Genomic DNA, 25,884 nt, shown 5'->3' with positions numbered 1-25,884 from the left:
TCCTAATTGTTCTCATCTCTTCCAATAGGGTTGACAAAATTATTGCCTGTGGTGTCTTCGAGGTAGGAATTAGTGATCATTGCTCTACTGCATGTTGCATGTTGCAAGAAAGACACAGATAACAAAGACAAAATCTCACACAGTTACAAAGAGAAATCTAAGATATTTTAGTGATAAAACCTTTTTAACTGACATTTCCCATAGCAACATACACTACACTTCCAAAATCACAGATGTTGAAATGGCACTAGACTTTTTTGCAAAAAGCTTAGAATAAAAGATAGAGTAACTCCCTGGTTTTCACCCAAATTATCAGCTTTATTTAAGGAGAGGAACAGAAGCTGGTCACTAGCCCAACACTCTGGTGGTCCATCACACTGGTTAACATTTAGTGAGCTTAGAAATAATGCACATCATCTGTGAGAAAAGCCAAATCTAATTGTTGTTTAGACCTAATCACCAGCTCGTATTCAAACCCTGCAAAATTTCAGAAAGCAGTAAACCTAAACAAAAACATAACCACTAATTCCTTACCTACACATATTAAACATGGTGATTGTTTGATTTCTGAACAGAATGAGGTTAGACTTGCTTTCAATAAACACTTTGCTGAAGCTGGGCATTTGGATGAGAAGGAACAAAGGGTCCCTTCTTACTGATGGCAATTGTGTGTGTACCTCAAACCATGTTGCTCAGTTTACTTTTCAACCATTTTCTCCTAATGATGTATTCAAGGCATTGCAAGCCATTGATACCAGGAGTTCAACTGGAGAGGATAAATTAGACCCTGTTTTTCTGAAACTGTCCACTCCAATTATCACAGAGCAATTAACACAAATATTTAATCTTTCTATTTCGACTGCCATATTTCCTAGTGTTTTGAAATCAGCCCATGTGACTCCTCTTTATAAAGCAGGTGATAGAGATTATTTAAATTTCTAAACTACCCTGCTTAGCAAAAATCCTGGAATCTCTGGTTAACAATCAACTCAAGTCATTTCTCTAAAGTCACTCAGTATGAAGTCCGCATCAATGTGGATTCAGAGCTAATCACAGCACTATCTCAGCTATTACATTAGTCACAAACAATATAGTGCAGGGGTGGGCAAATCCGGTCCTGGAGGGCCATGGTCCTGCTGTTTTTCTTGTCAACCAATTAAATATAGTCTCTGATTGGCTGAAGAGCATGCACACCTGTTTTCAAAGTGAAAATCAACAGGTAGCTAAGAGGTGAAAACAAAAACCGGCAGGACACCGGCCCTCCAGGACTGGATTTGCCCACCCCTGATATAGTGTCTGCTCTGGAAAATAAAAAATACTGTGCTGCCCTCTTTGTAGATCTATCAAAAGCATTTGACACAGTTGATCATCCTTTACACTCAGAAGGTTATACAATATTGGTTCAGATGGAAAGGCTTGCGAATGATTTCAGAACTATTTGTCTGAGAGGCTTCAGTGTGTGAAGCTGGGAAATGTCCAGTCTGAGTTATTGCCAGTGACTAAGGGTCAATTTTGGGTCATGTCCTCTTCCTCATTTATATCAATGACATTGTCTCTTCATTTAGTGGTCGTCATGTCCATCTTTATACCAGTGACACTATTGTATATTGTATTGCTGACTCTGCTCAACTAGCCATTGAGAACCTGCAAATTTCCTTTGATGCTCTTCAGGAAGCTCTTAGTAACATTAAACTAGTACTTAATGCAAACAAAACAAAATTCATGCCGTTTACTAGTGCATGAAATTTTGATTACAATAATTTGCATTTGCATCTTGGCATCTGGCTTGATGAGAAACTCGCATTTAAATACCATATAGACACTCTTGTCAGTAAACTGTGCCAAAAAATAGGCTTCTTCTACAAAAATAGAACCAGCTTTCCTATGATTAGTAGGAAAAGGATTGTTGAAGTGGTTTTCATGTCAGTGATGGATAATGGGGATTTAATCTATAGAAATGCTGCTCTTTCCACCTGTAGACCCCTGGACACAGTCTATCATTCAGCCCTCAGATTTATTACTGACGATAGTTATGGTACTCACCATTGTGTCCTTTATGCGAAAGTGGGTTGGTCATCTTAACAGAGGCAAAATAATCATTGGTTTCTGTTTATTTACAAGGCCATTGTCGGAAAGCTGCCACTTTACATCTCTAGAATGCTGAACTGGAATTGAAGATCTTATCAAACCCGTTCAAATGACTGGCTCATGTTCATGGTCCCTCAAGTTTGCTCTGATCTTGGAAAAGCAGCATTTTGTTTTAATGCCCCATCCTCCTCGAATGACCTTCAGCACACTCTAAAAATCAGCTCTTTACCTTCTTACAGCCAATTTAAAACCATGATCATAAACCTTCCCACCTCAGTTTGTAACTGTTTTAACTGATTTTAGCTAGATTTTAGCTGGAATTTCTAACTGTGTCTTGGCAAAATTTTATTGTTGTTTCTTTTTTATTTTTTTTTAATTATTTTTATTGTTTTATTTATTATGTTTTATTTGTATTTGTAATCTTGGCAGTATTGAAAAAGAGGGCTACCCTCAATGTCTCCTCGCGATCTAAATAAAGGTTGAATGAATGAATGAAAAAAAGTCATCATTTTAAGACCCTTGGCATAGGTGAAACAGATTGGTTGTGCAGTCATCAGCTATACATTTTTCTTTTTGAAACATGATAAAACTCTGATTTAAAAGTTCTAAATGGGTTATCATGAAGGACTTGTGCTTTCACATCAAATTAATTGCAGACATCCAAGTACACACTCTTGACAAGACTAATATTTTCAGTTCATTTGGTGAATTATAGTACAATATTTTTCAAACAATACAGTGTGTTAATAGTAGTTTACAATATCAGTTACCAAAGCTAGTCACACTATTCGTGTCTCAACTGGATTATCATAATTGCTTTGCTTTTAGTATACATTATGTGCTTGGAATATTCTGACTGATTGGTCTAAATCACCTGATCTTATTTAGTAAGAACTGGTATTAATATGAAACAATGTGGCAGTCCTAAGCAATATTGTATAACATAGATTGATGTATTACTGCCTTTTACCTGCTGTTGTTTTTATTTAAATTGTTAGTGATATGGACTACTAGTGTGAAAAAATATTAAAGCTACTCGTATGTTACCAGTTAAAATTAATATAGTTTAATCCTTCTTCAGAATGACTCTTTTTTGTTTGTTTGCTTGTTTATATATAAGGCCGCTAAAATCACCCAGTAACATGAAGGAATTTGTTCTAATAGTGAATGAGATGTGTATTGGATAAATGTTCGAACTATAACGTTATATACGATTTCTTCTCTCGTCACCGGTTAAGAAAGCAGCTCTGTAATCGAATTAGTGTTCCAGTAAACCAAACTGAACTTAGCTTATAGGACCAAAAAGCTAAATGACGGCAATAAAGTTCGTGCCTGCTTCCCAAAATAGTATTCCTGTAATATGAACAACTCGGTAGTCCCGGACACTCGGGTAAAGTACGTTCAAATCTATGAATAGGGCGACACTTTAGCGAATATTAAGTAAGTGACGTGTCGTGAATAGTAAATTTCATAAGTAGTGCGTGATCACCAGGTGAGATTTGCGTCTATTGAGTAGGCTGGGCTCTTCTCACCAATAAACTTTGTCTGCACCATCTCCCCCGCTGACACACGGTATCTACCAGGCTGTGCCCAACAGCTGTTAAATCGCGTCTACTCCAAACTATGGAATTTGAAAACAAGATTTTCCCAAAAATCGGTGGATATGGACGATACAATCGAATCATAACACTTTTCAGTTGGTTCCCAAACTTTGCGGTATCACTGAACCTCTTCTGCGATGTTTTTTTCACGTTAATTCCTGAATCGTACCACTGCAAACCTGATCCGACGTTGTTGCCATCGGCTTTTCTTTTAAGTAATTTCTCCAAGCAAGCGTACCTTAACTATACAATACCATGGGTGAAGGGATCTGGGTTAAGTCACTGCGAACTGTACAAGTACCCTACAAACTTCACCAACGTCACCGAGAGCGTCCCGAGAGAAGTTGTGCCATGTACAAAAGGATGGGAGTATGCGAAACCCGCCGGACTAAAGAGCAATTTCGTAACCGAGGTTGGTCTGATACCGTTATCCTGAGGGATTTTGGGATGTCTAGCAGATGTAGGCCAATGCTTTGTATACTCTGCTTATCTATATTCCAAGTTCACAGGTTAGCCTCTCACCTGACACTTATCAAAACAATGGCAAGAATCTCACTGACGTTGTTCTTTTGAACTCTTGTCACCTGGTTCCTTGCCATTCTTAAAGAGTGCGTTGGGTCTGACGTGGTATTTTAGTTTCTTGGTTATTGATCTGTTCAGTTTTCAGTAATGTGTGTCCCTGGAAAGTCTCCCGAAAGTCGTATTGTTTCTCTTTGTTTTTGCATTGATTATATCTGACTGCTATACGTGTCACTGTGTTCACTTTAACATAATAATATTGGAGCTGCTCTGTGAATCCAACACAACTGGAAATGTACATGTTTCACTGTCCCCTCTTTGTGAAGTACGAAAAACTGTCCTCAGCGAGTGATGATAAGAGAGTTGCTAGTGGCATCTAGCCAAGAGTTCAGGTCAGACATGTGTTACGCTACTTTGTTTTTCAGAAGGGTGGTCAGCAGGTGAAGGCAGGTGTGTATTTGACCTTTTTAAAATTATCAGTAAACATTCCAAATACTTTGTCAGTAAAAGAAAAGAGACAATACTCTCTCCGTCTCCGTCACATAAATAAATAAATAAATAACGTCGTAGGATACATTGTAGGCCTACGATGTATTTTTCCTGAGATTGAACACATTTTTTCAAACCAGACAGAACATGTCTCTTAATATTGAACAATATGAACACAGGGAAGTGCTAAACCTGAGCTGTATCACAAACGGCAGGTTCATACTTGTTTTGTAGCTAAATAAAACTGCTGACTAAGAGACCAACTCAGACCACTCCCCACCTAGAGAACATCACTCTGGTGTTACAGTCAAATGGGAATAGATCCAAAGTTACTATTTACCATGCACAACACAAAAATATTCACTGTAAGTTTCATGAGGGTTGCTTTATTTACAGAGAGTGTATAAATCTCTGTGTAAATAATGGAAGGGATGTATTGTAATAGTAAGGATGACAGGGAACAGTTTCCTGTGCTCCTTTGCCATAGGATGCAAGCAACCCCCTACTCTTCCTGAGGCCTTGACTTCCTATAACTGCTTTCCTGTCCATGACGACACAGGGCCTTTGTCCATGTCACGAAGTCGGAATTTTCCCTCCGTTGGGAGAGATCAATCTGGAAGGTTTGAGGAAGAGGCTGGGAGAAAAATGCAATAGATTATTAAGCTTGAATAACAATATGTAATACTTTGCTTGTGATGGGGCAGTCTGTAGTCTCACTTATATAATGAATAAGGAAATGCAACATGTTTTCCTAACAGGAATGTAGACTACTGTCAAATGTGACTAACTACATTCCTCAACAATTGAATCAAGTGCACACAGCTCCAAATACAAGTGGCATTTTTAATACTGAATTTAGATGACCGTTTCACGCTTATGTTATGTTATATTCACAGAGAAGATTTTCTCTCTTGTAAAGAAGTGTATATGACTATGTATCAGTAATGTTAACTCATATACAAATACGAATACAAATACAAAATACTTTATAAATCCTGAGGGAAATTCAAGTGTCGCAACAACACCATCAGAACACACCAAACACAACATAGAATAAAATAGTAGAATATAAGATAAATAGGAAATAGGAATAAATTTAAAACAAAGATAAAATAAAGGTTGTTTCTGTACATAGTGCAGTAACTGGTAACGTAATAAGTAGCCGTAAAGTGCGAATAGTGAGGTAGATAGAAGTTATTGCCATAGTGCAGGAGTTACATACATAGTATATAATGAATATAATAAATATGCCACAACATAGAGCAGTAGTAGTAAGATTAAGTAGTAAGATTAAGATTACTACAAAGATGTTAGAAGTATCTGTCTGTATCCAGTTAACGTGACTCATTTTTGAGACCTCAGTGATCTTGGTGGAAATGAACTCTGGTGAACACCTCTTTAGTGGTCATAATTTCAAAATGTGTAATTTCAATGTGTAAAACCCTGTATATTTGTGCAGTGGAATCTGGTGTGTGAGAACTACTGGAAGATTCCTCTTCAGCACATCTGCTTTATGACAGGCTGGATCGTGGGCTATGTACTGCTGGGTACAGTTTGTGACTGGTGAGCACTCTTACACCTGACTGATTTTCACAGGACCTGTTACTCATCAAACTTTTATGTGTATCTTTTCAGCATCATTTGTTTTTTTTGGGGGTGTGTGTGTGTGTGTATGTGTGTTACTAATACATATGTGTGTATTAGTAGTTGTGTGTATATGTATATATGATAACAGGTATGCATATGTGTGTCCGTGTGTTTTCAGGTTAGGTCGTCGTAAGGCACTCTTGATGTCTGTGGCTCTTTCGGGTGTGCTGGGTGTGGCTGTGTGCCTTTCTAACAGCCCTGCAGTCTTCTTATTGCTCCGTCTCTCCCAAGGGGTCCTGCTGGCTGGGGTCTTTCTGTCCTCCTACATTGCCCGTAAGTCTCCCTCTTCACATGGCTGAAGTTGAAATCTGGAACAAAACAATATTGTAGGCATAGAAGAAGTGAGACACACGGTGAGACATGTTATGTTCAGTTTTCACCCCAGCTCTGTCTCTTGCTTTCTGGTCATGGTATTTGTGGTTCTATAATTCTGCCCTGAGAATCCTGATTGTCCGTTGGCAAAATGTGGATATCATAACTTCTGTGATGATACTAGATACTAGATGTGATAACAATAGAATGACAACAGAATTTGATTATGCAGAATCCAGATGAAAAGACAAATACAAATTAGAGAAAGAAGTCTAGTTTTGTCTGAAAGGGAGAAGATGTTGTCTCAGTAATAATTAAATATTATTTTCTTTGAATCTATTTCTTATGGACTTAATTGAGTAAAAAACAGACAGTAATGTAAATAGTAAAAAAAATAAATTTCCCTAGGTTGACTCATATTTTGAAAGAGTCTTCTATTCTCGTAAGAGAAAGAATATTCAGTGGAGTTTCCCTACATGCAGGGGAGGGGCAATTGATTGACAGTAGTCAGCTGTGTACTCAGCTGTGGCCAACATTCCATTCATATCTCTCATTCAGTACTGGTACTACCTTTGGATAGGGCTAAAACACTCACCTAACCTTTCTCATATACCATTCTGTATTCACAGTTATTTGGAAATCAGACTTGTGATTTTTTTTTTCAACATAATCCTTCCTAGTTTCTTACCTTATCTTCTTCATTCCTTCCCTCTGCCTCTATCTCTTTCTCCCTCCACTTCTATTCTACATTCACTGAGTGATAGTGTAGGGGTAAACAGGAATAATTTAGCTCAAGCCTCTAGGTCTCCACTCTTGAGTTTTTCCATTTTTGCAGAGCCAGTATTTTCATGCATCTGTCTTCCTGTGATTGTTACATTGGAGGACCCTGGCTCTTAGTTCTAGGAAACATACTTGTTGGTTGCCTGGAGTCAATGCAGGAATTTTCTGAAAAGCGTAGGAGTAGGTAGTACCAGGGAAAGCTAGTAAGGAGTGGAGGCTCACCATGTGTACAGACATGCACACAACACATTCCTCCAAGGTTTTCTGAAAAAGGTTTCCAGATAAGAAATTAAGGCAGATGTGATTTTGGAGAGAAAGTTATCGTCTTTGTCAGGGACTGTTAGCTCTCAGGGAGTAATGGAGAAATAATGGCAGGACAGTGTGTACTAAAAGGAAATGAGCTCTCTCTTCCTGCTTTCTCCTTAGAGGCTTTAGAGAGATATCTAAACTCAGTCACTAGAGTGAAGGACATTTCATTCAGTACTCAGTCTGAGGAATTTCACACTGAGCCGCATTTACTTTCACAAATAACCACAAATTCTCAAAGAGATACTCAAAGGCTATTGATGTTTTGTAATTGTGTTGAAAGTGATTTGTTTTTTCCCTGTATTCTATGATTGTTCCACAAAGCCTGAATTCCATGCTCCCCCTCCCTCTCTTGCAGGACTGGAAGTATGTGATCCTCAGCATAGGCTCATGGTGTCTATGGTCAGTGGTTTCTTTGCTGTGTTTGCTGAGCTGTTGTTGCCAGGGCTTGCTGTGGTGTGCGGTGACTGGCCAGTGTTACAGGCAGTAGCCACATTGCCCTTGCTGCTGCTGCTCTCTTACTGGTAGTAAGTCAGAAGTATCAACCATTTATATGTTTGTGAGATGTGATATGGTATGTACACTGTTTGAAGGCGGTTGCCTGTGAACGTGTAGGTGGGAGTGTGTTGAAGAGATGAAAGGGGTGGTATATGAGTGTATGTTAGCGTGTGCACCTACATGTTTTTGTGTGTGTGTGTGTGTGTTTCTGTAGTATTTGTATAGTCTTTATGGAAGAAATGAATTGTGTGTGTGTGTGTGTGTGTTATCACAGCTTTGCTTCAGTGTTCCCTGAGTCTCCTCGCTGGCTCTTGGCCACAGCTCAGATCTCCCAGGCTAAGAGTTGTCTGCAGGCTTTCTCGATCCAAAATAAAGTGTGTCTGCATGATGAACTCTACCCTGCTGAAACACTGCTTTCAGGTATGCATTATATTATATTTAGCATTACACTGAGCTAGTATGCAGGTAAGTCTATTAAGCTGATACTAAACTGGTGGGGTTTTTTGTGTGTGTGTGTGTGTGTGTGTGTGGTGTATATAGTGTGTATTGTGTGTTGTGTGTGTTTGTGTGTCCCTCATGGTTATCGAGCTTGAAGTAGCACGATGTCTTCTCACTCCCTCCTCACTCTCCTATGAGCCCCTGTGACATTCCCAGCGGTGCTAAGTATTCTCACTGTAGATGATGTTCATATTTCTGTGTAGATTTGGTTATCCTGAGGGCCTGTTAGCTCTCTGTGTAAGATCACAGCACTGGGCTCTGCTCCACTTCTCACAGCCTGGAACATCAGGAGTGAAAACATCTAGCACATGCAAGCTCCTGTGGCAGCCATGATAAGGCTACTCTTTGTTTTATGTGCCTTTCAGTGAGTTCCTAATGTCCTGAATCACTGACTGAAATTACATTACAGCAAATCGAAGTCCATCGGTCGTGCTGAAAGAGCCCATTTTACTGGGATTTAATGGGGCAAATTGGCCCAGCCTCTATCTGAGGAGCAAAGTATGACTTGGAATGTGTGTCATGTAAGATTGTGAAAAGATTGGGTGGAGTGAAGAATACTTGTGTACTCAACCAGCTCAATCATATCATTTTTTTTCTCTCTCTGTCTCTCCTCCCTCCTTCCCATTTTCATCTTTCTTATTTCTGCCTTTCTGACTCTGTGTAGAAATAGATGTGGCTTATCCAGAGGACTCTGCACCCGAGTATCATCATATTCTGGAACTGCGTCACACACGAGTCATTTGGAGAAACTGCCTCATCCTGGGCTTTACTCTGTGAGTTGCTATGGAAACCAAACAACCATTCATAGAGGAAAAAAAACGTGCCACACTCATCTCCTGGCTCATTATTGTTTTCGTATCTGTGTAGCTCACTCAGCTGCATTAAGAGTGGCAGAACAAAATCATGCTTATTTTTTTTATTTACTCTTTTTTTTTTTACACTTACATCTTTATTTATAACATTTAATTAAAGTGACAGAGGAATAATTAGTGATTAATACTGTTTATCTGTAGGTTTATTGGCACAGGAATCCAGTACTGTTTCACACGTAACCTGCATAACCACTCACCTCACTTCTACTTTGGGTATTTCCTGCGGGTGCTGACGGGAGCACTGGCCTGCATCTTCCTCTGTCTGTCAGTGGACCGCTTTGGCCGCAGAGGCATCCTGCTCCTCACAGCCATTGTCACTGGCATCTCCTCTCTTGTCCTGCTGGCTCTCACTCAGTGTAAGCACCGTGACCTGTTGTTACGTACTCACTCATATGAAGTTTTGAGCTAAAGGGATTTAAGTAATAATAAATCTCTCTTTCTCTTTTCTCAGACCTGCGTGGGGGACTGGTGTTAGTTTTGTCTGTGTTTGGTCTCTTCTCCTCCCAGGCTCTGGCCATGCTGAGTGTGTTTTTTGCCAGTGAGGTTTTGCCGACTGTCGTACGGTGAGTAAATGCCTTGATTCTCTCCACTTGCCCTCCACTGCTTATAGAAAACCACTATCTGTCTAAATGGCTGCTTGCCCAGCTGTTGGATCAGGACTGTTATAGTGATAGTGTGATTTATTTCACACAAAATGAAATAATCTCTCTCTCTTTCTCTCTCTCTCTTTCTCTCTCTCCCTCTCTCCTCCTCAGTGGTGGTACACTGGGACTGATCATGGCTGCTGGTTGCGTTGGTATGGCTGCCTCTTCTCTGATGGAGTTGCAAAATAACGGTGGCTACTTCCTGCACCATGTGGTATTTGCCTCCTTTGCTGTACTGTCCGTCCTGTGTATCATGCTTTTGCCCGAGAGCAAACGGAAGCCTTTGCCCGATTCGCTTAAAGACGGCGAGTGCCAGCGCAGGCCGCCCCTGTTTCCGACGGGCAGAGAGTGGGACAGCCTACCCCTGCTGCGCACACGCCAGCCTGCGTCCGAGTACAACCCTGACAACTACTCCCGCCTGGTCAGTGCTACCAAGAAGATGCTCAACAAAGAAACACTGCCGTACAAGATCACTCTGCCTTCCCGTGCACCCCTGCTGCCTAGCAACGGGAATGCACGAGGAGGGCAAGGGCACTCCTCCTAGCCTCCAGTTAATTTTAATGTTATCCTGCATACATCTCAATAGATGTCCTTCTCTCCCCTCAATGGGTGCTTAGCCCAACCTGATGTCCATTTGACTGGATTTCCCTTCAGTAAGTGCCTGGACTTCCTGCGCAAGGAGGACTGACCTTCTTTTTGGAGCCAGCTGTCTGTTGTGAGTTGGATTGAAAAATAGAATGTTGTTCTGTGGTGCTTTTTTTTTTGGAGTCTGTTTCAAAACACTGTGACATTTTGTTGCTTCTTTGTATGTCTGTTTCTCTTTTCTTTCTAGTTTCCATTTTTTGGGGGAGGGTTTTGCTTGTTTTAAGTTTTGTGTTATTTATTTGTTTTAGGGAGGGAAAACCCAAAACTCATTCTTGTACAGACGTTGCTGGAAAACTCTGTACTCTCTATTCTCTCCTGTCTGTACTGTGTGAGACTGTTTCCAGACATTCTCTAATGGTCACTTGAGAACCATGCCCTGTCCACTTAGCCTCCTCATGTTTCTCATTATGGTCTGTCTTGTGACCTGGGTGCAGGCGAAACGCATGTACCCTTATTTAGTCTCACACACCAAGGGCTCACTTGACGGGTGCCTGTGTACACTTCCAGAAAGTAGTTGAAATTACGTCACTTTTTTTTAGAAGGTTTAAGGGCACTCAATGAAGTTTGGAATCACTGGTGTAAGGGACACAGAGAATCTGGGGGCGGGGGGAAGAATAGTGTGCAAGTTTTTATGGACAATAACTGAGATTATTTGTCTGTTGTTCCAAGCTAGGCTGGGTCCTCAGGACAAGCCATGCTAGAAGATTGTGACGTTTTCTTTTTTTGTTTTATAATGTGTTTTTAATAATGTGACACACAGTGTGTGCACAGTTGCACATACTGTCTACCGAAAATCACAGAATGGCACCCACACACAAAAGAGCCTGTAGCTATTGGACCTTTAACTATCTTATGAGGCCATAGCAAGGTGGTATACTGTGAAACATGGTACAAGTTGATGACAGAGATGACATGGTGCAGTCTTTGACAGCACCTGTTTTGCTTAACTTGTAAAGGCCTTTAAATGCAATGTAGTTCTGAAAATTTCCCAACATTCCCACACTTGTTTACTGCATTGTTTCTTTGTAACAGCTACACCTGAATAGACAGGTTTTGTCCAATGAGAGTGCAGGGCATGAGAACGGTCTGCTGAAACTTGACACATTTTATGTAATGTAATTAAATGTACCAATGTCAATGCCTACACAATTTAATGTAATAAACTGTCTGTTTGTACAAAAGTAAACCATTCCCACTTAATTCTCTGTAATTCTCCTGATATCCACTGTCTGTGAAGTTAACTGATTATACACGAACACACACATACATAAAATGATATAACTGACTACCAAATAATAGATGGTAGCAGAATATTCCTAATATGTTTTTCTAAGTACTTTGAGTATCTTTCTTATTCTTGATTCTTTTTTCTCACAGTGAAATTGTGTTGGCTTGTCTTCACCCCATGAGGGAGCTGTAAATTTATAGATATTTTTATCCTTCAAAAATAGCTGTTCTCCAACTTCTCCTCTGAGTGGAGCTGTATCTTCAGGAGCTATTTTAATCTGAGCTGAAATTTCATATGACATGTTTTTGGGATCCATCTTTCATATAAATTCAGTAAATACACTGCATTTGAGGTTATGTTGAGATTATATAAATGAATGCTTAATCCACATGTATTGTCAGCAGACTGTAAATAATTGCAAATTTATTTTGCAGGCTACAGTTGGTGAATGTGTCTTTTTGTCTTGAAAATGTCTGTCTGTCAGACCCATTCTCAGTTAAACACAGTGTAATATGGCCAGATGGCTACAATCTGAGTGAATTTGTTTTCATGGAAATGCAAACAGTCCAATGCCAACCTTTGATAGTTTTGTGCATAGTCTGGAAATAGTATTGCTCATTGGGTAATCTACCATGAATCTGTTGACTACTTGCACTGCTATTTAGCGATTTTGGGTAGCCACCCATGAAATATCTAACCGTTTGAAACCTATAGACCTTTGTGATTCATTCATATGTCCATCTGCTCCATTAAGGTATAGCCGGTTGCGTCGGAAGGAGTTTGACATTGGGGAGGAAACAAATTTGCCCCGGGTGTGTGTGTGTGTGTGTGTGTGTGTGTGTGTGTGGAGGAGAGGGATCTGCCGATATTGGGCGGGTGGGGGGTGCGCCCCCCCATCCCTCTTATTGCTGATGCCCTTGGGTATAGCTTCAACCAAAGACACAATACAGTGCCTTTTGGTTTCTCGATCAGAGTAAGTGCTGTGATTGTAGTTGAATGTGCCAACCTGACTAAGGACCGCGTACCAGCATCATAAGAACTGAGCATTACACACACGAATGGATTGTGTTATAACACTGAGTGGCGCTGTTATCTTCAGCTCATGTTATATTCAATGACAAAGGATTCAAGAACCAGCTTTAGAGGTGCCTTTATTTGTAAGTATTTCCCGCTCCCCAAAAAGTAAAGCCTTACAAAAATTAAGATTATATAAAATTGAAATTTATGTATTACAAATTTCATGAATTATTGGGGGAATGTGTTGTGAATAGCACCGCTTCCAAATGATAAATATGTGTATGGCATGATGTTTATAAACTGGCCCATTTACAAATTGGAAGATAACATGGCTTATTCAGTAAATGTGCACATGAATTCTTTTTTTTTTATTTTTTTTTTTAAGATTTCTGATTCATTCATGAATTCAAAAGTATTAACACCTGTCATTCAGTATTTGTGTGACAGTTGCTTGTCTCATGTTACAGCTATCACAGAATTGGAGTTTGTTCATATTACTCTGACAAGCTTTTCCACTAAACCCTTATTTGGATAATGTCTTTTAAGTCATAATCAATACAGTAATTTTCATGAGATATGTGTCAAAATAGCTTTAGATGGACACATGAAAGAGCAAGAGAACCATTCAAAATTCTCCACCTCTCCACTAGGGGGCTGGTCATTTAACCTAACTGAGAAATGAAGCCAAGATCAAAGTAAAAGCTAGAACCATCGAGCTGTAAGACAAAATGCCTCCAGAGTTCTCTGAGTCTGGGTAGCCATAATTGGTTCTACATGGGTTTTCTACTTGCTCCAGAGGAATTGGTTCATCATTTGGTGCTTCATTGGCTAATCCATCACGTACCTGTTGACACAAACAAACAGAGTATTTAGTATGTAAACACTATATCCGCATGTCATAATAGCACGGTGAAGTTTCTCGTGGCCACTGCACATGCTCTGAGCTCTTTGAGGAGTAGAGTTGGGGTTGTGTGTAAATGTGTTGTCTGTCTGAGGAAGAAATGTAAGTCAGCCACTAAAGAGGCTGTGTGAGAGGATCTGAGGGAGTGTGAGTGTGGGTGTGCTTCTTTCACCTTCTCCACTTCTTTGAACACCCTCAAAAGGTTCTCCCCCAATGCCTGTTTGATCTCCACATCTGACCAGTTTCGTCTCAGAAGCTCTGCCACCAAATCAGGATACTTGGACACGTCCTCAAGACCCTCTGGCACTCTACATAACAGCACAGTGTGTGTGTGTGTGAAATACAGCCTTATTATATCTCCATGAATGAAGCTCTTAGTTGGCTTATGTCAGTGAAATAATAAAGACAGTGCAAAGCAGCATAACCCTAAATGTTAATAGGTTAAGCCTGGAAGCAGAGTGCTCTTTAATGATCTCATTGTGCATGCTCACCTAGCCACACCATCGTAATCTCCCCCGAAACCAATGATACTGGAGCCAGCTACTTTCTTGATATGGTCGAAGTGATCTATAATGGGAGGAGAGGGGAATCTGTTAAACTGCCATGAGTGGTTGGATATCATATCTCAACAGCTGCTACAGTCAGAAGGCTTTGGCTCACCTGCCACATCACTGAGTCTAGCTGTCTGACTGCAGGTAACATAATCATTATAGAAGTTCACCATGACAATTCCTTTTTTCTCTTGCTGAAAGGGAAACACAGAGGTGTTATGTAATAACTGCAAATGCTCATATGAATTTCCATACAAATCAGCAGAATGTGTTTTACGTTATAAGCCAGACATGAAATTGTTGTGAGCATATCTTTCTCTCCACATTAGGCTATTAAACTCACCTGAAAAATTCACCCTTTTGCTGGTGTTTGAGGCAAAACTAAAATATATTTGGACATATATTTGGACTTCTCTGAGAAATCTGAGGTGTTGAACCAGAGGACAAAGTGGATCCAGTCTAAATGCTCAACAACTAAGGGCCCTGGGTAGTATGTGTAGTTATCTCATAGAGCAGAGGCGTATCCCACATTTGGGATTCATGGTTCAAAGTTCCCTCACGATGATTGCTTCCTTGGTTATTTTTTTCTGGCAAGGGTTCTTCTCTTTCTGATGGCTCACTGGCAACCACTAACGGTCAGACGCCTATGTGTGGATGTTGTCATGCTAAGGGGGTCATAATTGGTAAAGATACAGTGGTTGGCCTTACACCTATTGGAGGAAGAGTGTTATAGCCTGACTCACATAGACTGAGCTGGCTGGTATGTGAGGAGCAGTCTTAAAACCGTCCACATACAACTAGACGTTCCCAAAATTTATAAGAGAATTGGAAAAAAATAGAGATAAATAATAAATAAAATAAAATGTGTATGACAGGCTCATAGACACAGTGTCTCCAGCCCAAAATATGGATTCACCTTTAATAAACTGTAGAGTACAAAGTTAATTTTTGTTTTTCCAGCTGTTGGTGAGTCAGGCAGGTTTGTTAATCATTGTGTTGCTCAAATGTCAACATCCTCATTTCGGTGGTTTTTATAACATTTTATGGCTTGAACGTTTTCAAGGGTAACTCCTCTTTTGTAGTATAATCCTTTTTTACTATAAATGACCTACCTGTGACATTTCATATGCCTGCTGCCCCCACCATACCATGAGGACACATGCCATTGTTCAGATGTCAAATGGACACATTTAGATATGGTCAGAAATACTACATACATTGCAAACTTGTTTTAGCTTTGAGTTTGAGCATTTTGTGCCTCAACTCACCACAATCTTGAGCACATCATCAGGGACATTCCTTTTATGATTGCACACAGTATAAGCGGAGGAATGACTGAAGATGACAGGGGCTTTGGAATGATCCAGGACCTGACGCATCACGTTTTCAGACACATGTGCCAGGTCTATCAGCATGCCCAGGCGGTTCATCTCCCAGATCAATTTCTGAAAAGATAGTTATGTGCTGACTCACGTTGACTGTCACACAGCACAATGATGTCAATCTTATGTGATATCCCAATAAAACAGAAGGCATGTGATAAAGCTTTCTTACCTAAAACTGCTGAATTGTGAATTTTAGACTACATTTATGTCTTCCAATGATGTTCAGTATCTGTCATTGCTCCCAAAGCAACAATGATAACCTAATGATAACATAAATGTTTCTCCCTACCTTCAAATGATTTGATCCTCCATCGGATCATGAGTTTCTAAGAATTTGTTACAACTAAAACAATTGAGCACTAATACAAGCAATCCTACAATATCAGAGAATACTTAAAAGTTCGAGACCATGGTGAGAGGCTACAGGCTAATTAATTAAGCTATATCAAAACGGTTCTGTTACATTCTTTTGGGAATGAATGTTTTGATGATTCCACAACATGTTCACTTGTGTTCTGCTTGGTTCTTCTAGTGTGCAATACGATAAACTCACCTTGCCAAAATCAGATAGGCCATTGTGCTCTGGTGTTTCAGCATCTGTGTCCACGAGCCAGTTGTCAGCCCTGGTGAACAGAGACAATTATATGAATGAAAAGTTTGTTTCTGTCACAGAAAAACAAAACCAAAGCAAACAAACCGAATAACGAACCAAAAAAAAAAAAGAAAGAAAAAAAGAAAGAAACAAACAAAAAAGTAAAGAAAAAATGTAGCAATGAAATAAAAAATTTAAGAAACATACGTTTTTAATGTAATTATGACAGGGTGTCTTATAAACATTGAGAGTCCTAATTTAAATTTCATTCTTTTTCTCCAAGCTCTTGTTGGTTTAAGTCAGTTTGTTAATAATCATTTTGTGGGCCATTCTAAGGCTCTCCTTTATGGGCTATCTCTTATGTTTTTATGGGCTGTGATGAGGCTCTCTTTTGTTCATATTTTATCTCAAAATTATGACTGAATCAACAATTCTTAGAAACTCGTAACTGTGATTTTCTAAACCACCTCATTATCATGACATACATTTTTACTATGACTTAGAGATTAATACTACTGAAAACATTTGTGCTTAATTATGACATGCTAAATAATAAGTCAGTATTACCAATTACGAATAATGACAATGTTTCTTGTTATTATTACATATTTTAATTGTGAGAGTTTTCAATGGTCGGTCAAGAATAACAAAAGTACTCTTTTACTCACATTAATCTTGTTGTTACTATAAGCGTTTAAGTCATAATTGTCTCATTCTTATAAATTTGCAATGATTTTATTCCACCGCATAATTTTTAGTTGTCGTCATCGTCGTGGTCCCTGTTACTGTTAATGTTATATCTTTTGTTTATCAGGCTCATTTCAAGAGTTCTACATGAACAAAGGTAAATTGTGCACTGCTTCCAATTCTAGCTCAATGGGAATCTCCCTTTGATGTCAGTCAAAACCAAACAAGTTTGAACATGATGGTATCAGGGTTGGAGTCGCTGTCAGTTGGCAGGTTTTTCCTGAGAGTCAAATGGTAGTATTGTAAGAATCCAACCCATGTTTCCCTCAGAGTTGTATGAGTGGAAAAAATAATGGGGTCACTGTGTATTTAAGCTGTACTATCTCATTATGAATACCGGTTAAACGAAGTAATTTTCCTTCTGGTTAAGCATCATGGAAACCCTGTTTGTGTCCTTTTACCTTTACAATTATAACGCTTTAACCTGTCACTTCTCAGTTGATCCGAATAATAAAAGGAGAAGTGGAGTGACAACTCACCAAGGTGTGTTGCAGCTGTGAGTGAGGGTGAGATAGCGGGTGCCAAGTTGGTACATGGTACGCAGAGTACCCATACTGCTATCTATGGAATGTCCACCTTCCACCCCAATCAGACTGGCCGTCTTCTTCTGGGCAAAAGCATCCTCAATATCTGTAAGAACACAGCATGCATGTCAGCTGACAGGTATAGACTTGGCTTGAAAGTTTTATTGTTTACAGCCACAAAACATTTTTGTTTGACGAACAAACAGCTCCTTATTGCGTACACACAGCTCAGCCAATCAGCCTTCTCAAAATTAGATTTGCCTCTGTTTTGTGTCTGGGTGAGATGACATTGTGGTATATTTATATGGTTATGGAAAATTTGCTGGATTTTTGGACATGCAGAACATTTAAGCTTTTTTTTTTTCAAGGACCCTAAAGAAAGAAGGAATCATAGCACAATTTTTCAAAAATGTTTCTAAGTTGAACTTGAAAAGTCTTCTTTTGATCTTACCTTTACTGCTAACAGCAAACATGAAGTCATCTGGGTATTTCTTGCACATTCTGTGGACAATATCTATCTGCTCCAGAGTTTGTCTAACTGCATCTTTATACTGTGTATCACATGGAACATAGGCAGCCCAGAACTGAAGAACAGAGACATATATTTCAGCAATGAACAAGTATTTGTGATGTATCATTTCTGTTGACTTACTTTTGCGGTGACTCCATGTGCGTATGTGCACATGTGTATGTGTGTGTGTACCTGTGCTGCCAGGCGTCCCTCCTTGATTTTAGGGATGTTGGTGTGTGTGGAGTTGAGTGTGTGCAGGTTCACCGAATTAAGCCGATTGTTGAATTGTTTCCTCATCTGCCAGGGCAGGTCATTGTGTCTGTGAGCATACAGTCACACAGTGCATTCAGGCCTTTCACTGAGTGGTACAATGAATCATGAACAATATGAGCACAAGGGCATTTTCCCCTGCGTTGTGTTTCATGATCTCCTACTTTCTAGGGTTCCATCCACAGACCCTCTGCCTCTCCTCTCATGTTATCCACATGTTTACTACCTAAAGCTTTTTTCTTTTCAGCAGAAGTGCTTTCCTGTTTTTATAGACGGTTTCTGTTCTTGAAGTCCATAATTAAACTGCTATTTGAACCTGATAAGGAGACAGTATGGTGAGATTTGTGTTAAAATGATCCTTACCCATCTATTAGTGGAGTCACAGACATTAGTTGCAATGCTCGCTCCTTGAATGTATCTGCTGCCAAGGTGATTGTGAGCGCCCAAGTCACAAAGCACAGACTCCCAATCCACTTCATGATGTCCTTCTTCACGCACACACACTATAGATTGTATTTATGCACCAAATATGGACACTTCTCACTTCCCCTGACACACAGTTTTTGCTGCTTTTCTTTGCTCCTTCCCTCTCCAAACTCTCTTTGTCTCTATCACTTTCTCTAACCGTTTTTTGTCTTCTTTTTGTTATCTTCCTTAGATTTAGATCCTTCCTTTTTGCCCGTAGTCTTCCTCTCTCTCAGCAGGGTCTCTCCTCTGTGTGTGTGTGTGTGTGTCTGTGTGTATGGGACACTGAAGAGGTAAGGTCATTGTCAGGGGTTTAATGTGCCACGCCATGTGCTTGCTTTGAGTTAATGTATAATGTGTACCTCCCATGTCTTCAAAATACATAATCACCCCAAGCACTGACTAAGCTAGAAGACTTTCAAAGGCTGCCCATAAAATTGAGCAGTAAATTCACTTTTGTATGAAATTATAAAAAGGGGTGGTAAATCTATGCAAAGGTAAAGATCAGGTTATGGATGACTGATTCGTGGACCGTCTCAGGTCAAATAATTCCCTACTTGTGTTATCACAATCATATGTCCGTGAGCTAGGTCAGATAGAGTTTATCAATACTCTATTTTAAGAGTTATCGTCAAACCAGTCGAGTTTTACATGACATTGATAAAGGAGGGGAAATCCGGCATTCACCATGTTTGTTTCCATTTGTTTGTCATTCTGACTTTCTGTGTGACATGTAACCGATATGAAACCAAAAAGGAAGTCAAATGATTGTATTGAGTTTACAGAGAGAGAACTGAAATGACATGTATTGTCCACATGGCTGAGGTTAGCTCTTTCTTTGTATTTCAACTGTAATTCTCTTGAAACGCGTGGTTTGTATGTAGAAGCTGTGGCTACAGATTCCATGTGATGGTTAATTGATACTGAACACCACATCTAACTGTTAATACAGCATTGTATTAAATAATATTTCATAAAAGAACATCTTCACACACACAGACAACAATAAATCTCTTGTGTATTCTTATCTATACAGATAAGACTTGTACTTTCCATTGCATAATAAAGGTTGAACTCTTCCATCAGAATTTAGATCTGTAGATTATCTGGACGTAGGGTAGTTACTGATACTGAGGCTGAGATACTGAGATACTGATACAGATTAGTGCTATGATATGCATGCATGCAAGTAGGACTTAAACTTAAAAGTGAAAGGTTCACGCTTGTACGTGTGTTAGAAATGGGGTTTGTTGCCACACCAGAGGAATGTCTTTTTTGGGCTTCCGGTTAGATCTTGTTTCACTACTTTCAGTGCTTTGTCACAAACATACTCAGACCTTTGTACAGCTTGGCAATGAATACTCTGACTGGTTCTGTCTTTCATCTCAGTGGCTTCTTGATGCTTATTGAAAACCAAATGAATGAAAATATCATCGTTATTTTATGACCTCCCTATCAACTTTACAGATCAAATTGAAAAAAAAAAAAAACCCTTAAGCTGTTCAACTGTTATACTTGATGCCCAACTGTAGTAACGTCGAACCCACACTGGGAAAAAAAAAAGTTTATTTTTGTACGACTGTTATGCGTGATGCCCAAGGTTACTAATATCAGTCCCACATTAACTGCTTCTCTGTATGCATCTCGGCGTCTCCTTTAAATTTATGGTTAGAGTGTGTGTGCTACATACAGCAGTATGATTCAACAATGGTTTTTCCATGTGAGATTTTAGAGAAATATCCTCTCTCTCCCAATCAATATCATCTGTCAGCTGAAGACTCTGTACTCCCATATAGGTGTGAGACTTTACAGACACCACACTCTGACCAAGAGAGACTGTAGACACAGTTAGGGCGAATGATGATACTCATACTGTTTCATCCAGGCTTCTGTTGGGTTTTAAAGTCTGTTCTTTTTTATTTTGTGAATTAAATTTTGTGTGTCGAGGAGAAAGTATCCTTATCTCATTTTTGCTGTGGTTATTAAGTCCCTCCTGTGACATTTATTCTGAGTGCAGTATGTAACTAAAGGGGAACTAAGCAGGCCAGAGTTTGTTGCGAAAACATTATGTCTGATCAAGCGGAATCAGAAAAGAGCATTGAAAAATGTATTAGGATGGTTGCTGAGATAATCTAATAAGATGTTACCATTGTTAGTTGTATTCACAAGTGTGACGACACATCAGTGTTGACAGTTAAGTTCACATTCATTAAAGCTGAGTCACACGTCAAACTTGTGCCCCAACCAGTGTCTTCAGTAATTCCCCACAAATAAAACACTGTGTTTGTGCACGTGTTTCTCCAGAAAAATCAGAGGGTTCCTGATAAATACCTGGAAATTTTTTTTAAGTGCTGACGTCTTCTCTTTCACCCCCGCAAACATTCTACTCCACTACTCTACCTCTTCCGGTCTGGTGAGATATATAAGCTCTACTGTGGTGTGGTGTGTCACACTTCTCTTTTCACTAAGACATGTCTCGGCTTGACGTTACAGAGTGCTACCAAGGCATCTCCTTCTGTGGACATCTGCACACACAGGAGTCTCTCCAATACGCCACTAATTTTCAGTTCCAGGACACAGACACTCTGATTGTCACCTACCCCAAATCAGGTAAGAAATTAAAATGCCATTCTCTACTTATTCAAAGGTTATTTATCAACTTATTCTTCTGCGGCCATGTTGACATCACTCTTTGTTGTGTTTTAGTTGTTTAAATGAAGATGAGTTGCAGATAGGTAGCACAGAATGCATTTACAGGACAGCAGTTCACAGACCATCCAAGTTTTTTTTTAAAAATGATGCTATTTTGCGTTCTTTCTGCTTTACGTCTTCCTTTAGACCTTGTTTTCATGCACTCTCTGAATTTCTTTCGGTTTGCTTTAATTTTTCCTCTGTGTCTCCTGATTTTAGGAACCACATGGATGCAGCAAATTGTCAGTCTTGTATCCAGTCACGGAGATGCCACTAGAGTCCAGACGGAGCCTAATTGGTCACGGGCTCCTTGGCTAGAACAGTACTACTTCTGTGATCTTCTGAAGGTTCAGCAAGGGCCCCGTCTCATCACAACTCACCTGCCCTATCACCTGCTAGCCTCAGCTTTGCAGGGCTCCAAGGCAAAGGTGGGAGAAGGCACAAGCTACAGCCATTTAAAAACATCCATTTTACCTATAAGATACCTATTTTGGATCCACTGTCAGAGTCACCCAGACACCTCACTGAACAAATGCATGTGCACAGTAAATTACAACAAAAATGTTAGACTTGAGTAAAAAGCCTATACAGCAAGCAAATACCTACATCCATCTCTAAATCTCTTCATTCATATGGTATTATGGTATTCCCCTATTGTAGGTAATTTATGTTGCAAGAAATCCCAAAGACGTGGCTGTTTCCTACTATCATTTCCACAAGATGGCCAATTTCCTACCTGATCCTGGGACATTTGAAGAATTTCTTAATGCTTTTCTGGATGGAACAGGTTAGTAGGCATTAGCATTCTGATATGTTAGTCTGACACCGTTTTTTTTGCTTCAAAGGATATAATTGTACTCATCTCCCCACAGTACATTTTGGATCCTGGTTCAGTCATGTGAAAGGTTGGACCAATAATGCAAATAACGTCAAGAACTTCCTCTACATCACATACGAGGAGATGTGGCAGGCAAGACAATTTTCCCTTTTCTCCGCTGTAGGAATTAATATGCTAAGCCATCACTCCTATACATGAGTGATTGTAATGGTTCATGGCTTCTCATGCAATACAGTGATTATCTTCAAACGTGTTTAAGCAACGCCACTGTGCTTCAAAGTACAGTAATTGCAGTACCGCTCATAGAGTGAAATTGCTGTAAAGTGGGAATTTGATGAGAGCTTTTTGATCACTCCTTTGGACTGGGAGCTAAAATTTGTTCTGGTCTTATTACAGGACCTACGAGGCTCTGTAGAAAAAGTGAGCCGCTTCCTAAGGATCCCTCTTCAGGACCAGGAGCTTGCCGCTGCAGAGAAGCACTGTTGTTTCAGCAGTATGCAGGGAAACTCCATGGTGAACTACACACTCATTCCCCAAGAGATCATGGACCACAGCAAGGGGAAATTCATGAGAAAAGGTAAAACACTCCACATCCTCTTGAATATCATGTTATAGGAGACCTTCGGGCAAGTTTTCTCCTCTGGCAGAAATTGTCCAAAAACAGACTACTTCATTCCTATGACGACTGTGTGTGTTGCTGATCCAAGCTACTTTTATCTTGAGAGAAGTTTAATCACTGATCATAAGTACCATAATACTGTGCTAAAGACACAAATAAAGATTCCCAGCTTTTCTTAACTATACATGTTGTTTTCTGTTCAGGGAAAATTGGGGACTGGAAGAACATGTTCTCAGAAGAACAGAGCCGTCTCTTTGATGCAGTGCTCAGAACCCAGCTGTCAGAGTCCAGTCTGACATTTGTTTGGGAGTGTGCTGAAGAGAGCACAATTCTGCATGACAGCAAAAACACAGAGGCACCTGCTCGCCGTGTAGCATAAAACATCTCCACCTGATTCACAAGCATTATGAAGGAAACCCATGTTTGTAAATAGTATAGCTTATATGTAATAGACTGTCTCAGTTTTTCTGCCTCTGGCGCTCCTGACTCTGCCTCATTCTCTCACTAATATATTGTTGTTATTAGTTTATTGTGCTAAGAAAAAGTTGTTTTTAGTGTATTTTATTATTTTTATATTTTAGTTCTTTTAAAGTGTATTTTTTCTACTTTTTTCTACTTACATAATGAATTCATAAGATATACGTTATGCTAAAACTGCGTGACTGGATTTTTTATTGCCTCATTTCTTAGCTCTTGAGAATTTGTATGTATGAGCTGCAATGAGATCATTTCCTTGGGTCAAAACATTTTGCGTACATTCAAATAAAAAAGAGTTGGCAAATTTTTTTTTAAATGCATGTTTGACGCCAGCACCTCATTTGTCACAATAGTTCCTTTGACGAAATATGTGTTTCAATAGTAACTAAAAATACTACACACATCACAACAGTGGCTTAAAGGTTGAGTAATAACCAGTGACTAGTTGACATGAACAATTCTCTTTGAGTGTTGTCGTAACTGGTATAACACCACAGGAAAGAGGAAGCAGGACAAAAGCAGAACCGTATTTCCTTCCCTTTACACATAACACCAGTCTGTCAGTTTTTTTAATCTAAGTCTGCATTTTAAATTCTCGCCCTCTTTCACGTTTGGTCTATATCCACTGATTGGAATAGATGTTGCTGGTCATAGCTGTTCATGCAATACATAAACACATTGTTTTCAGGACAATTCTATTCAAAATTAGACCATAAAACAGAAACATCCTCCTGGAAGCCCCGAGGACTTAAATCATGATATCATAATCCTATATATGGTTTTTAAAGTTATCTGTCCAATGGCATTACAGTGAAGTTTAGTTCATCACCAATACTTCACTAATGCTGAAGTGTGTGTAGATCATGACACTGTGATGCACATGCCTCTGGTGTTCACCTCTGCTGAAATTAAGGAACCAAACCAGCTGCACTCAGACATATGGAATAGGAGACCTTGGGGAGGGGGGCTTATTAAAAGTCTTTAGGTGTGTGGAGTTTATTTGGGGGGGGGGGGCAGACCTTTGTGGTAACACTCTTGCTTTGATGACAGGAGTGCTGTGTTTACTGGAAGAGCCTTGCACCTGGACTCATGAGGACTGGCACTTGACATTTCCATTTTGGAACAGGAGACGGCAGGGGTCACGCTCCAAGACACAGACACGGCTGCTACATCAGTGGTAAAAAGACCCCTGCTGTCATAGCGAGACTCACCCTGATGAAGCACCCAGATACGAAGAAATGCAGAATATCTTATCACACAGGTATGTCCCTAAGAGTTAGGTGAATGCAGTATAGGCATATACACAGATCTGTAATTCATTTCACGGGAGACTTAACGTCACAGGGCATTATGTTGCCTACGCACAGGTATAATCCAAGGAAACCAGGTAACAAAGCAGGCAGATAAAAACATGCCCACAGAGAAAGATGAAGTAGGTATCATAGGCATCATATTAAGGAAAATCTTTGTGAGGTTGTTTGAGAGTATTTTCTAGCAAAGATTTGTTAAACATTGACACATTTTTTAAAATTGACGTCAGTCTGTCAGAGGAACAATTAACTTCTTTTTTTGGGGAGAATTCCAGAAAAATTTACAGCATGTATTTGGTTTGGACCCTAGGTCTTCATGTGCGTCTTTAAACGTTTAAAAAAAAACCCAGTAACATATTGATAAGATGGATCTGACAACCTTGAGTTTCAGTGAACAGCTTTTATTATTGTCTTCCTCTCTTCCTCTTTTTAAATGTACGTGAGGGTTTTTTGTCCATCCTTGGGTAGCTTGAGGTAAGGGTATGGCTGATAAGTTACTCTGTAAAGCTAGTTCCATCACAAAAGCGAAAATGAATGAAATGAAGCAGTGTGTGCGTCAGAATGATATCCATTACCTTGAATCTTTCATTCAGCGACTGAAAGCCTTCAGCAGAGTTCCTTTGGCAGTAATCATTTAACTGATTCTATAGCTAGTACAAGTGAGTCAGGCACAAGTGAGCTTTGTGAGTTTGAGGAATTAAGCCATTAGATGTAACTACTGAACTCACAAAGGGTAAAGTCTGACACATTACATAGAGAAAAAGCATAACTCTCCTCTGGGGTTAATGCCTCAGTGTTTCATTAAAGCTATCACTGATTAGAAATGATTGGCAATAATGTCAGAGGAAAGATACACTCT

General features: G+C 39.6%; 3 protein-coding genes across 3 annotated transcripts; 2 read left to right on the top strand and 1 right to left on the bottom strand.

Moving 5' to 3' along the window:
* The first annotated feature begins 3,711 nt into the window (after window positions 1-3,711).
* slc22a31 (solute carrier family 22 member 31) lies at window positions 3,712-10,798 on the top strand. The gene is made up of 9 exons (XM_030765166.1): window positions 3,712-4,101; window positions 6,157-6,260; window positions 6,463-6,617; window positions 8,101-8,269; window positions 8,515-8,660; window positions 9,403-9,511; window positions 9,752-9,966; window positions 10,062-10,173; window positions 10,366-10,798. The coding sequence occupies exons 1-9, from the start codon at window positions 3,712-3,714 to the stop codon at window positions 10,796-10,798; spliced, it is 1,833 nt and encodes a 610-aa protein (XP_030621026.1).
* A 3,013-nt stretch (window positions 10,799-13,811) lies between these two features.
* On the bottom strand, window positions 13,812-19,104 carry dpep1 (dipeptidase 1). Its single transcript, XM_030765165.1, has 10 exons — window positions 18,989-19,104; window positions 18,548-18,674; window positions 18,296-18,428; window positions 17,800-17,950; window positions 16,535-16,604; window positions 15,865-16,041; window positions 14,706-14,790; window positions 14,537-14,612; window positions 14,218-14,353; window positions 13,812-13,988 (listed from the first exon to the last, which is right to left on the bottom strand). Exons 1-10 carry the CDS (start codon window positions 19,102-19,104, stop codon window positions 13,812-13,814), a joined length of 1,248 nt encoding a protein of 415 aa, XP_030621025.1.
* A 2,457-nt stretch (window positions 19,105-21,561) lies between these two features.
* On the top strand, window positions 21,562-23,617 carry sult5a1 (sulfotransferase family 5A, member 1). The gene is made up of 6 exons (XM_030765164.1): window positions 21,562-21,700; window positions 22,001-22,209; window positions 22,442-22,568; window positions 22,654-22,751; window positions 23,016-23,196; window positions 23,442-23,617. Exons 1-6 carry the CDS (start codon window positions 21,562-21,564, stop codon window positions 23,615-23,617), a joined length of 930 nt encoding a protein of 309 aa, XP_030621024.1.
* The last annotated feature ends 2,267 nt before the right edge of the window (window positions 23,618-25,884 follow it).

Source organism: Chanos chanos, chromosome 2, assembly GCF_902362185.1.
Source record: "Chanos chanos chromosome 2, fChaCha1.1, whole genome shotgun sequence".
Taxonomy (NCBI): domain Eukaryota; kingdom Metazoa; phylum Chordata; class Actinopteri; order Gonorynchiformes; family Chanidae; genus Chanos; species Chanos chanos.
The sequence above is the reverse complement of the archived record's forward strand: the minus strand, read 5'-3'. Positions and strand labels throughout refer to the sequence as shown.

Bases quoted from the DNA above. Each gene is read 5' to 3' on its own strand.
- sult5a1 (XM_030765164.1), top strand. From the start codon at position 21,562: ATGTCTCGGCTTGACGTTACAGAGTGCTACCAAGGCATCTCCTTCTGT. The intron at 22,210-22,441 runs GTGGGAGAAGGC...CCCCTATTGTAG, and splicing joins TGCAGGGCTCCAAGGCAAAG to GTAATTTATGTTGCAAGAAA. The intron at 22,752-23,015 runs GCAAGACAATTT...GTCTTATTACAG, and splicing joins CATACGAGGAGATGTGGCAG to GACCTACGAGGCTCTGTAGA.
- dpep1 (XM_030765165.1), bottom strand. From the start codon at position 19,104: ATGAAGTGGATTGGGAGTCTGTGCTTTGTGACTTGGGCGCTCACAATC. The intron at 18,429-18,547 runs GTACACACACAC...TCTGTTCTTCAG, and splicing joins AGGGACGCCTGGCAGCACAG to TTCTGGGCTGCCTATGTTCC. The intron at 13,989-14,217 runs GTGAAAGAAGCA...TTGTGTCAACAG, and splicing joins TGTTCAAAGAAGTGGAGAAG to GTACGTGATGGATTAGCCAA.
- slc22a31 (XM_030765166.1), top strand. From the start codon at position 3,712: ATGGAATTTGAAAACAAGATTTTCCCAAAAATCGGTGGATATGGACGA. The intron at 8,270-8,514 runs GTAAGTCAGAAG...GTGTTATCACAG, and splicing joins CTGCTGCTCTCTTACTGGTA to CTTTGCTTCAGTGTTCCCTG. The intron at 10,174-10,365 runs GTGAGTAAATGC...TCTCCTCCTCAG, and splicing joins GTTTTGCCGACTGTCGTACG to TGGTGGTACACTGGGACTGA.